Source organism: Pempheris klunzingeri, chromosome 14, assembly GCF_042242105.1.
Source record: "Pempheris klunzingeri isolate RE-2024b chromosome 14, fPemKlu1.hap1, whole genome shotgun sequence".
NCBI classification, from domain to species: Eukaryota; Metazoa; Chordata; class Actinopteri; order Acropomatiformes; family Pempheridae; genus Pempheris; species Pempheris klunzingeri.
Window position 1 is genome coordinate 18,831,495 of NC_092025.1, and position 13,234 is coordinate 18,844,728.

Consider the following 13,234-nt stretch of genomic DNA (forward strand, 5'->3'; position numbering starts at 1 on the left):
GACAAAGGCTAAAATCTTAGCCGAGGCATTCAAAAACCTGATTCATGCTTTCTGTGAAGCGATCCAATGGTACTATGAATGCAGGGGCCACAGTTACGTACCTTGGTGAACATACTTCTGTTTGGTCTTTCTAATTAAAGCCTTTGCTGCTGCTTTCATCTCACTTCATTCCTTTTCCAATCTTTCCACAACAAAATGTTGGAATCCACCTGCTGTTTTTCTTCACCTTTCATCTGGCCAGTCTTGGTCAGGGACATGTGATTAGACTCACTGCCACCACACTGTCCATGTAGGTTCAGATTTCCTCTGGTGAAAATGTCCAGCCTGTAAAGGGCAGCCACTCTGTTGAGTCTATTTAGTTGCAGTGTGCAAAACCTCCATTCAATCATTCTTTGCAAACTTTTTTGATTTTAAACCTCCACCATGTTCACCTTTTATATATCTCACTCCTCAGGCCTAACAATATACTACTCATGCGTCACTTGCAAGTAAAAGTTGAAGGAAAATCAGAGATGAGATTGCCATATTTCTTTTTTTTTTTTCTTGAATATTTTTTTCTGGTCTTGCTTTCTCCATCGCCACACCAACGATGTGTGAAATACCAGGGCTGACCATCACTATAAAAGTTCTGCTCTCAGAGGCGTCACGTGTCACGATGTCACTGTGAACGCAGCTTTTTACAGATGAGAGCTGCTAACTATAATGTTGAGTTATATTTCTGCCCCAAGTTGACACCTCTTTTCCTTTAACCTTGTTTGTTGTACATTGAGCTCACCGCTCTCACGTTATTCTCACTGCAGTTTGCTTCCTGTGTTGAACCCACTGTCTGTTTTCACTGCTGCCTAAAAAAAAGCTACAGGAGGACTTTTTAGTAGTATCTCAGCTTGATAAACCTCACAATATACCCTCCAACTTCCTCATGCAGTGGAAGCTAAAAGAAAACTTTGAGTGTTACGTCAGTGAACTATCCGTGTATCATAACATCCGCCTCTTGCACCAGATTTATCAGGCACAAAATATCTTCCTTCACCTAAAATTGGCCTTTGAGGTACAGAGCAATGTGTGGCATCAGAAGCAACATAATAATCCAGTCCAGTGAAAATATATTTGCAGAAATGTTATTGAAATAAAGATTTCTCTAATCCCCGCTCTAAATTTAGCCACAGTGCATGACATAACAGTGGATGTACGCTGCTTCAGACTCTGTCACACCTAAGACCCCCCCCCCCCCCCCGCCGAATGTCATCACCTCACACCGTTACTGCAAGAGACTTAAAGAAAGAGATTTGCAGTGACAATGACTGGGATGCAAGGCTGCCAGTTTCTACGGTAATCCAGAGAGAGGTTTTCCAGAGAGCTTGTGAACAATCTGTCTGTTTCTGCGCCTGTTTTTGTGTTCTCGTGCAAGCACACAATTAGATCACAGCAGAGTAAAAGCTCACTCTGATATCATCGATCAGAAAAGCAAAAATGCTGTATTTTGCTGGTGGATTAAACAGTCTTACAACGTTTTGCATGTTTGAATTTTAGAGTTCATTTTTAAATGTTTCCATTTTTACTTTTTCTCATGATTTTCAATTTATTTTACCAAACACTGTAGGATATATTTCAGACAAATATGCAGTTTTTTTCATTAAATTAAATTGAGTTTAACATAACTGTAGATGATAAATTCTCGCTAATCCAAGACTCTGTGAGGCCGTAGTGTGGTGTGACCAAGCTGGTCACTCCAGTCACTTCAGTCACTTCTTCAGTCAGCCCCAACATCACATTCAACATGATTCAAAAGCAGCCGGCTGCAGTCGATATAGCACTGTCGCATTGCTTTGACTATTTCTCAGATATGACTGTTGGCTCGGACAACAGAGCGTAAAATACTGGAAAAAAAAGCAGAAATGAAACATGTCTGCTTTCTGTCACGCTTTTATGTGCAAGATTGACACTGTTTATCACTCACTGTATGGTTTCGCATGGTCTTCAGGTATTACTGTACATTTGCTGCAGAAGGAGTGAGGACTTACAAACTGCATGCTTCAGTTACCCAAGCAGATATATAATGCACTGTAATATATACCTTTGTGTTGGAATTATCGTCTTTATATTGTTTATTACATATGCATTACATGTCCAGGGACAACAGATGGAAATGAGCATGGTGCTATATATTATACACTGTCCCTGTTTAAAATAAGCCAAACTAAATATATTAAATACTTCTCTTTCTATCAACAAATCCTTGGAAAGACCAAAACTTTACTTTCTTCTTTACTTTGCCCGATATATTTTCTTAATTAATCACACCACTAAAGCACATGATATGAATAAAGATTAAAAATAGGTGAACAAATGAAAAAATGATCCGTCAAAATCTAAATTATATCTTGAATGGTTATCTGTGCTCATGTAACTTTTCTCTTTTACATTTTTGAATTGATAACGAGAGTATGAGTCATTTTGCTTGAAAACAACTTGAGAAAAAGGGAAACTGTGTATCGGAAATCAAATGTGATGAAAACCAAGAGGAAAAAAAATACAAGAGTCATATTAGGCATCGCTTTAGTAGTTTTACAGTGTAAGAGATAACTCGCTATTACTGTCACTTTTGATGTTTGGTCTTTAAAAAGGTAACTGTTACTGCACAAATTTGTCAGCACTCATTACTGCCTTTACTGTAACAAAACACTACAAAGTTTCTTCTGGTCTTGGCCTCTTTTATGTACACCACACCGACTGGTTGTCAAGTCATTTCAAGGCTCAGATGCTGCAGCACTTGCACTCTCAGTGGTTATAACCACCGCAGCACATTATCAGTGCAGGAATACTATTTTCAGCTCCTCGACTCTTGGTTTAACATGCACACGTTTTGATACCGAGCTCATGCAGAGTCGATTTGACTCAAATGGTTTCCCTTTTAAGTGTTTCCCAAGACGCTGACATGGAGACCGTGAGATAGTTGCTGTAGTTGTCATTAAAAGGCCGCTTTAAAAGGGGCATTCCAAACAAAACTGCCCCATTACTGCTGCTAATTTTCCCCTTCAGGTTTCCCAACAACAAACAGGGCTGATAGTGTCAGAGCTGAAGCAAAAAACGTGACTTACAGAAACCAGCGTCATGTTTCCATCACATTCGAGTGTGACACATCAACGGTCTAAATAAAAGTGGTGCGCTTTGTGTCAAGGATTATTGTTTTGATGTTAGCCATACAGTCATTTCAGGGAACATGGGTGATTTGGAAAAAGAAGCAAGTTCTGCATCTCAACAGAAGTAGCTATAGTTATCAAAGCAGTGAGTAAGAGCTATTAGAAACACTTTAATGGTGCTGTTGAGTGCATCCGAGATTTAATCGAAAGCAATTCTAATAGTTCATAAGTTCACTTTTATCATGTGCAATATTAACAAACAGAAAAATCAATACGAGCCCATGGGCACATTCAGGCTGATGCCTGTGGCAAAACAACAAAATGGCCTACGTAGGCGTATTGGAGCAAGGTTTATATGAAAAGATGAAATCCAGTTTGAACGTAGATGGAAACATACTGCACTGGTGTATATACTTTACCTCTTAGGAAGGACTACAACTCTTTTATCACCCCTGTAATTAATTTCAATGTTTGCAAGGTAAACTGTAAAAGCAGCACAATGCTACAAGCCACAAGGTGAAGATGCATGTTTTTCACCAAGCTGTATTCATCTTTCACATTTTCCTATGAATTAAATCCTCCTAAATCGTACTGGGTGTATGTTATGACCACCAGCTTTAATTTTTATTTAACTCTTTATTGTTGAACCTCTGAACTAAAACGCAGCACCATAATTGCTGAATTCTTTCAAAATTGAACCATAATTAAGATTTTCATTGATTTAAACTTATGTATTCAGTTTCCTCTTAAGCTTCTGTCTGCCATAAGTGCTGCACATAAAAGACTTTGAATCTCTATAATCTCTGGATTTTCTTACTCATCAAAATGCACGGCAGGAGTCATAGTTGACATCTACAAGGTTTAATGAACACAGATTTGACTCTGACTGAATATTTTCTAATGTAGTTGTTAATCTTTCGATGATTTTAACCAGGAGAGTTTCACGTTCATCCAAAGGTTAGAGGTCCTCCAACTATGAGTCATGTAACACTGTTTATAGGAAAAGTAAAGAGCTTTTCCCCCTTCACAACTTTATAGACATAAAATGCTGCACTCACTTGTTTGGCCGATACTATGCATTGTCAAATGATGCAGCACTTTACTGCACAAAAGTTGAACCAGGATCAAAACTTTCTGACCAAAAGTCTCTTTGATTTGTTGTTGTTGTTGGTTGTGTTTTGCGTGTTTGCTTTCTTTGCATCCGTGCCCCGCCACACCAACGCAGTTCTCTCGTGAAAACAAATGAGATGTCTGTGTTTTCTCTATACGGTGCTGTTGTCAGTCTGCACACACCCTGAGGGTGCACAGTGTGTTTACAAATAGTGGAATTCACCCTGATAAAGACCTCTAAATGTCGCACCCCGTTTATGTAAGTTTGACACATGCTGCTGAGAAAACTCCTCCTCATCCACCTTGACACAGGCAGACCTGTGATGGGAAGATGTTACAGCAGGGATCAGAGAGCAAAAAGTCCCCTCTGCCTCTTCTAATAATCGTTCATCACATGTCCATAGATGTAATGTTCTGTATCAGAGCGTACAAGTGGAACCCTTTAGCTGATTATGTTTGCTAAACATGCTTGTGGTGACTTTGTCTTAAACCTGATTTTTACTGTTTAAATGTCTGTTAGCCAGCAAAGTCACCTACAGTATCTAAAGCATTACGGTCTTGTTGTTAACAAATTTGATTTGTGCGTTATCAATGACATCGTTAAATGTTAATTGTTTTGCTCAGTTATCCTGCTAGGTCACTTGGTATTTGATTTATGAATTACACTTTGTGCTTTATGTCTTCTAAACTTCCACTTGTGTTTTTTTTGAAGAACTAAAGAGTTATGTCAAGTTTATTTGCTCACGCAAGTCACATGATTTAGATTAAAAGTAAATACTTGTGCAAGAGATGGAAAGACAGATGGATGGATAGATGTGACTAATGAGAAAATTGTTTTGTTGACAGGACAGCATAGGATGTTTTTTTTTTATCTGTATTCGTCATAGAGTAGAGAAATAAACCAGGGGAGGCAAGAATGAATGCGGGAGAGACTATAAAAGTAATAGAGAGTGAAAACAGGAGCAGTCCACAAATGAGGGAAAAGACAGGAAAAGAGGTGAGAAAGAGGACAAATATGAGAAGTAAGAAGGTCTGAGCAGTGGAAGGGCAGAGGGCTGTAAGAGAGGATGAGGGAGGAGAGGAGGAGGGAGGAAGGGCGTGGTGGGACAGACGGACGGAGGGGAGGGGAGGGGGAGGAAGGATCGGAGCGGTGAGACAGGTCGACTGACTCGGTCACATTCCTGTCGTCCAGATTTATAGTGGCTCGGGGTCCTGAAACAGGCCTGGAGCCGCGGCCAAATTACAGTCATCTAGAGCATTCCTCTGCAGCAAACACAGGTTAGCAGCCGGGCCGCGCTAAGTGCTAGGTGCTGCCTGTTGACAAATGACTTCCTTTGAAGGGCACAAAGAGGGAGACACAGAGAGACTGGATATTTACTGCGTGAGGGCAGAGAGTCAAGCTGTCTGTGTTTCTTTTGTTGGAAAACATTTTTGCTATATTAGAGATGAAGCTTGTGAGATGGTTTGTTTGTGTGCATGTTTGGGTGTCTGTCTACCCGTAACTGTGTGTGTTTTTAAAAAGTGGGAACTTTTGCCACAGCCTGTAACTTGTGTAGGATAAACCAGTGAAACCAACTGGCGACATTGGCTCCCAGCAGAGGGTCACACTAACACACACACACACACTCTCAGACACACACACTGACAGGATGGGAACAGAAGTGTGTGACCTGTGTAAAGAGCATCTTTGTGTTTAATGCCAGGTTCCCAGACTACTAATAGCACTAATGGGGCTAATAGCTCATCGCACCTGGGGCCAGGGGCTGCTGACCTCACCTAATGAGTGTGTGTGTGTGTGTGTGTGTGTGTGTGTGTTTGTGTGTTTAAAAGACAAAAAGACAGAAATTGCAACAAATGTGTGTGTGTGTACTTGCGATGTCTTTAACAACAGAATGCAAGAGAGAAAATAGTTATTAAAATGATGTTAATCTGTGTGTGTGTGTGTGTGTGTGTGTGTGTGTGTGTGTGTGTGTGTGTGTGTGTGTGTGTGTGTGTGTGTGTGTGTGTGTGTGTGTGTGTGTGTGTGTCCTCCAGGCGTTCACAGGCACCAGTCCCAGGATCTCTCAGGGTACTACTCCCTCCCTCCAGGCGGCGTCGGCCAGATCACACCGTCCATGGGCTGGTGAGTCTTTCTATCACACACACACACACACACACACACACACACACACACACACACACACACACACACACACACACACACGTATCTGTGCAAGCTGTAACTCACTCAGCCCTTTGTGCACTTGTGATGACCTTGTTATAACTCCCAATCTTTCCCTGGCAGTAAAGGAATACACCAGGTCTGCCTGTCACACCATGAGAACTGACTTACACTGAAACGATATGTCAATTAAGTGATTTGCTGATTGGGAGAAATTTAATCAGCAACTGTTTTCTAAGCATAAATTACAAAAAATCTCTTTGACAGTAAACTGAATGTCATCGGAATTTGGATCAATAATGAAAATAATCATTCTTTCTGTGCTGTTTGTCCAAATGCAGGTGTTTCTCTGCAACATAATTGGTACCATTAACATGTATCTAACGTAACCTTGAACCCTCAAACGTTCGTTTTACCAAAAAAAAAAAAAAAAAAAGCCCTCTGCTAATCTTCACAAATGACTTTTACCTTTAATCGTTCTTTTCATCATCTGACAGCGTCACATATACTCATATTCACCTACACACTCTGACCTAGGTCAGTGTTGAAATACATCACTGTCTCACCTGGTGTCAGAGTCTCTAACCCAAGCCCCCGTTGGCTTGGAAACCACCTCCTTTGATCCTCTGTGTTTAGGACTCTTCTTCAGCCTGTGGCCTCTGCTCAAAACAAAAGGAATGTGGACAACTGCAACACCAAAATGAAATGTCAACTAAAAATAGTGTTGAGTAAAAACTATTATTAACGCAACTCCATCACCAACAGTGTTCCCGATGTTCAAGCTCTGTGTTTATCTAGCCATAAAAAAGTCCTATGAGCGCGTGTTTTTACTGACTACAATCACTTTATCATTAAAGACACTTAACATGGTTGAAAACTGGATATTGCTGCCAAGAAGTCATCTTATACAGTGAAGACAGCAGTGACAAAAGTCACGCAACATCCTGGACTCAATTGTACTCTCACATCTAAGTGTGCAGCTGTAGTCTTCTTCAAGATGTGATGGATTCTGGGAAATGTTGGCATATTCAGGTAGAGTAAACTAGCGAAGACTTCAAAATTAAATATCAAAATTAGGGCATTTTTGGCTTTCATCCATCACATTAAGAGGCAGCAGCTGTGTAGAAAGCTCTGTTGTGTCGGACGTCTGCAACGGTCACATCTGTTCCTTATTCAGTCGTTTCCATCAATTCTGAGTCAATTGTGAGCTGGCGATGTCATGCTGGTTGATTGTGAACTTATAATGTCAGGCTTCCGCTGATTTATGGATCAACACAAATCCATTTATTACAACCTACAGTATCTGTGCCTGGACAAAATCCCCTGCAGGAACAGTTAAAGGCTTACATGAAATGTCATGGAGATTTGGAGTGGGGGCTTAAAACTCTGTGTGTGCATTTGCTTACATGTGTGTAAGCAAATGTCTGTTTTTCATGTTTCTGTAGGATGAGCAGTCTGTCCCTAGACATTGCTCAAGTCTGTGATTTACAGACGTTTTATCTTTTTCAGACACTTCACTATGGATTTTCACAAATATTATTAACAGTTAATCTCCTTTAACCCAGATTATCTTATTGTTTTGGCCCCTTGTAGCGTTCCACTTTGTTTAAGGAGGAGGAGGCGAGAACGTAGAGAATGAATTGTTAAATGTCAAACTGTTGTTTTCTGTTGTTTTGACTATTAGCCTGGTCTCTCCTCCTGTCCCTCCATGACCACCTCCATATGTTCCCCGGGCCTGTTGGCTGGTCGGTTAGTTTCCTCAGACCAGGAGGGAGTCAGGAATTATTTGAGATGTGTTTTGTTGTTAGTAAGGATGCAGCTTTGGGAGCAAGAATCTCCCAGATGTTGCATTATTGATTACAGTGTGCAACGAGAGCTGAAGGGGATGTTCTAAAGCTTCTTTTACTTCTGTCTGACTGTCAGACTGTAGCACAGCCTCCTGCCCTCCCCTTAAGGAACGATGACATGTCAAGCTCTGATTATGCTCTTGTTGTCCAAACTCGTCGTTTGCCGTCGTTGACATGCAAAGTGTAAAGAAAACTGAGAGAGAAGTTCAAACTTTTTTTCTCACCTCCGTGCAGCTTGACCATCATAGAGGGTGAATGTCAGAATATCAGATTGATGCCCCCTCCCATCACTTCCTGCGTTGTAGAGGCCATGGGTGTGTTAGAAACATATCGATTCTTTCATTGACAGCCCAAGAATCCAGCCGAAGGTTTCAGTCAGGTCTCAGAAGCAGTTTATATCTGATCACAGGGAAAGTACTTGCAGCGCTGGGCTCATGACAGGTTCTGGCCAGAGGAGCCAAGAACTGGGGTTTCCAACAGATTTTAAAGGGTAGAGTATCACAATATCACACGTAACCATTGTTCCATTGGTCCGGTGGATTCATGCGTCAGTCACTGTCTACGTAGCCATGTATCTAGCAGGAATATGTTTACAAAACAAGAACTTTCTGTTTCTTACAATCAAGATATTACATCTGCTTCTTAAAACAATAGAGGAGACACCAGCCTGTCAGGTCACACTGACCTGTACAACGTTTGAGAAACATATGAAACACTTTATGATTTAAAGTTCTGATTAACATTGAGAACATTTTGTTGTGATATTCAATTCTAATGTAACAGGTGGAAGAGGTTTCTGATTCGACCAGTCGACCGTTCTGACAGACTACAATGGTGCTTTAGAACAGAGATTTCTGGCTAAAAAGATAACACGTCACCATGCAAATTCCATTAAGATTTTAAGACAACAATTTTAATATCTTGTTTGTGTCCTCCATCACTATGCAGCTGAAATTGCAGGTGGGAGGTTGAAGATCAGATGTTCCTAAAATGGCCATAAAGTAAGAAACAAAAGCCCAAATTCACATTTATGGTCACATTGGTACTTAATGGACATAAATCGTACTTATTGGTCCCTTAACAAAATACTTAAAGAGCTGGGGAGCAGTCAGAGGTCTAAAGTGTCGGAACAAACAGTTACTGTTGGAAACAAAGCGTGAAAGCTATCCCCATTTGCCATCATTCACCGACGTTTTCAAACTCTGTGCCTTTGACTGAGCCTATCAGTTTGCAGCGATGTAATTACTTTGTTGTCACTTGTAGTCAAAGCGTAGCAAAGGAAATGCTCAAGGCGCTGACCAGCACAATAGAGCAGGTGGCCCAGTTGTTCGTTTCATTCCCAGCATACCTCTGTCCAGCCATGCCTTTCACGTTGGAGGTATTTTTCTGTTTGAGTGTGGCGTCACTGTCACTCAGGAGCTGCCTTTGCAAGAATTGTGGTGCATGTCAGTGGCCTGTCTGATGGTGCACATGGTGGCAGCTGTCAAAAATACATCATTGACTGATGGATGGACGTATTTATGAATTCTGATACCCGGTGTGCATGGCTTCCTGGCAAGATAAAGAGCAGGTCGGGCATTTCATTTGAACTGCCTCAATGTGAACAACACTTGAGCTTCGTTGTGGTGCAACCTAAGTTCAAACAGGATTGCAGCACTAAGAGTCCTCCAGGAGCTGAGTTGGGTGATTTCTGGACATCTACCCAGCCAAAGGCCTCTGCTGCTAGGCTTAACTTTGTGTGGCGCTGCCTCCTGGGGCTAAAGAATGGATGCAGAGAGGAGAATGAGATGAGACATGGAAGTGTGTGTGTGTGTGCGTAATGATAATTATGATGGTGAAGGTGGTCTAATTGCTAGATGTGGATTGGAGTGCGTGTGTGTGCATACGTTTAAACATAAGGATAAATCTGTTGAAGGGGGGGATGGAGGTTGAGGCTTTCAGGAGGTAGAAGTGTGGTTTTATACATATCAAAGGCTCATTCTTACATCCCATCCCCACTCTCGACCTCCCACGGTGTGTGAGTGTGTGTCTTTCTGCTCTCAGTAAGCCAAGTATTGACACACAGCTGTCAACAGTGCTGATCCAGAGTCTCCACGGGGGATCCCCGTGCATCACTGCATCACAAGAGCCTCTACAACAGATACTTCTCTACATGTGAAGTGTTTAAAAAACCATGAGATTTCACTTTATCGAAGTTTTCTGAGGCTGAACTTTAGTAGTTATTTGTTTGCTTATTACAAAAAAAGCAGTGTAAAAGATAAAGACACTTGGGATTTGCTTACACCTACTTGATTTGTTCAGAGGGACAAAAGAATAATATTAATCATGAACAATAAGGATCAAATATAAATTACGGGACAAAAAAATAAGAGAAATGTAAAGAAAATCAATCATTATTTAAAAAAAAAATGTTTAAATGTTGTTTAAGATGTTCTCAATATGCAAAGAAAGATGATGAATGCTGGAAAACATGCAAGTTCCCCCAGACAGTGCCTCTGTGTCACAGTAGAGTGTTTTTTTTATTGGATTTAATGATGAATTGCATTTAGATCAAGATTCTAATAGCATTAAATTGACCCAAGGGGTAAACATCCCCACTGGGATCAACAAACGTTTACCTGTAAAGCTAAAAGGCACCAACTGTTGCCGTCTCTCCCCTCTGCTGTGCTGTGGCAGGCAGAGCCAGCCAGTCTATCCTGCCCTGTCCCCCTGTGGATTCAGGCAGCCCTACTCCTCCAACCTCTCCAGCACCTCCTCCTACCCCAGGTACCGTAGCCGGCCGGGCGGACCGAGCCAGACCGAGCCAAGAAAGTAAAAGCAAAATCAAGCAACGCTCTGCATCGTCGACTGCTGTTTATAGCGCATTCAAAATGTCTGAGCAGGAGTTTTCCATTCGCCACGGCAAACTCGTGTTCAGCTTCTGTGTCAGCTTTCACTGGGCAGCTGCTGTAAAAGTCCTGTTGGAGCCAGAGTCCTGTGTCTCGCCAAATCAAGCTAGTCACTGCTGCAGAATACAAAAGGCTCACATACACATAGAAACGCACTGTTTTCTTCACCTTGAGTGCCATCAAGACAATAACTGCTTTTATTTTCCTGGCTATTGGTAACTTGAATCTCTTTTTTTTTTTTTTTTTTTTTGTCATTTGTGTGTGTCTCTGATCCCTGACACTCGCTAATAAAACTAAATTCTAAAAAAGCTGTTTTTCAAGGATGCACGGGAGCTCTAAAAATACGAGTGTGAGCCTTGAGGCCCTGCTTTGAGTTTGAGAGAGCTACAGTGTCTTCAGTCAGTCACAGCCTCAGCACGTACACATACAACAAAGAGCCCAAACACTATTGATCCTGTTAATATAAATCAGAAAATAAGTTAGTGCTTGCAACAGGAAGATCCTTTTTCTCGCCGCAGTGCTTTGCTAGTTCGTCAGCAGGGTCTCAAACATTAGGCCGCAGTCACACAGCAACCAAGAGGTCAACCAACGCTTTCCTATAGTTTGTTTTAAACCTGTATCAGCAGGTGGGTGTTTCCATTGCTGCATAGATTTAAGAATCCAAAATGAGAAAATGATCAAATAGCACATGCAAAAACTTAGATGTAGACCCACTTAATATTTTTTTTCGTGCGATCATCAATCCTGCAAGTCTGAATTTATTTATTCTTGTTGTTAATTGTTTCTGTAACTAGTTCCTAAATTCGTCAAATGAATTAAACCCCACCGATGAGCTGTCACTCCATGCAGGTTAAAACAAACAATATGAACATTCTTTGGTTATTAATCGACCCGGACGCTCACTCGTCTGCCACAAGCTGCCAGCAACTGATGCTTATTGCTGCTTCCTTGTCTGTCACTTCTTCCTTTTTATCTTTACACTCTGTGTAGATGCTGAAACAAACCTGTTTTCTAAGTTGAAGAACGTCTATCGTTCTAATCAGAGAAACTAATCTGGCAACAAAATCCCTAAAATTGCCTTCTGTTAGGCCTAAACGAACAGATTTGGATCCAGTGGTGGATGGTGAACTTATTTATCAACATTTCTTGTTTAGTAAGTAATGTTTGAACATGCACTGACTGAATTCAGACTTCACACATGACAGCCTTTAAGATGAGAGTGAGTGTTCTCCTTGTCGCCCAGCCTCTCACTCGGTAATGCCAGGACGCCCTCTAGTGGTGAGAAAAGCTTACATCTTTGCAGAATAAAAATAAAGAACCAAATCACACATTTCAAACACTGTGCTCAGCATGAACATCAGCCGCCAGTCGCATGTTTTGGAAATTCAGAGAGCTTGTTTTGCAGTCTGTCTGTTCACACAGGCAGGAATCAGCAAGTCAGGAAGACAAATCACTGATGGAAGTTTAATTTCCAAGCATTGCAGCAAGGACAAAAAAAAAAATCACACCAGAAACACCAGGTTGAAGATAATTTTCAGCACTTCAGTGATCAACCTAGAGGCTTTTCACACTTTCAGGCCCATTGCTTACGAAAACTCTTGCTCTTGCTTTGGCGCTCACTGTCCTCCCTACCCGCTGACTCAAAGCATTCCTCTGAACTGACTAAAGCTTGTGTCTCTATCGCTCTCTACCTTCTATCTGTCTCCCTCCCCACATCTCTCCTCCACCTTATTTTTTCACCTCCACCAGGTTCCCTCACTCTCTGATGCTGAGCCCATCGGGCATGCATCCGACAGGGATCCCCCACCCAGCCATAGTGCCCCCTACAGGCAAGCAGGAACACGACCAGTATGACAGGGGCATGTACGTGTGAGTATGATCGTCTCTTTATGCCATAAAGGGTTTATCTATAATTAATCACTTTATATTATTAAGACTCACATATTATGTTTCCACTTTCATGATAATTAATCCTTAAATTAGTTCCAAACTGTCAGATTTTTTTAAAGTCTTAACTGAATGAGAGGATAAGAGAATAATTCAGTTATGTGATGTTTTAGGACATTTAAATGAATTAATATTGTATGC

General features: G+C 41.3%; 1 protein-coding gene across 7 annotated transcripts in view; it reads left to right on the forward strand.

The window, feature by feature from the left end:
- tcf7 (transcription factor 7) overlaps positions 1-13,234 on the forward strand; it is a 70,149-nt gene that overhangs the window by 47,115 nt on the left and 9,800 nt on the right. For 5 of the 7 annotated variants that reach the window (XM_070843494.1, XM_070843495.1, XM_070843496.1 and 2 more), the window contains 3 exons: positions 6,285-6,372; positions 10,935-11,024; positions 12,896-13,015. In XM_070843494.1, the coding sequence (XP_070699595.1) occupies positions 6,285-6,372; positions 10,935-11,024; positions 12,896-13,015 (298 nt within the window). The remainder of the gene's footprint in view (positions 1-6,284; positions 6,373-10,934; positions 11,025-12,895; positions 13,016-13,234) is intronic. The other 2 variants (XM_070843497.1, XM_070843499.1) reach the window with 1 other exon arrangement.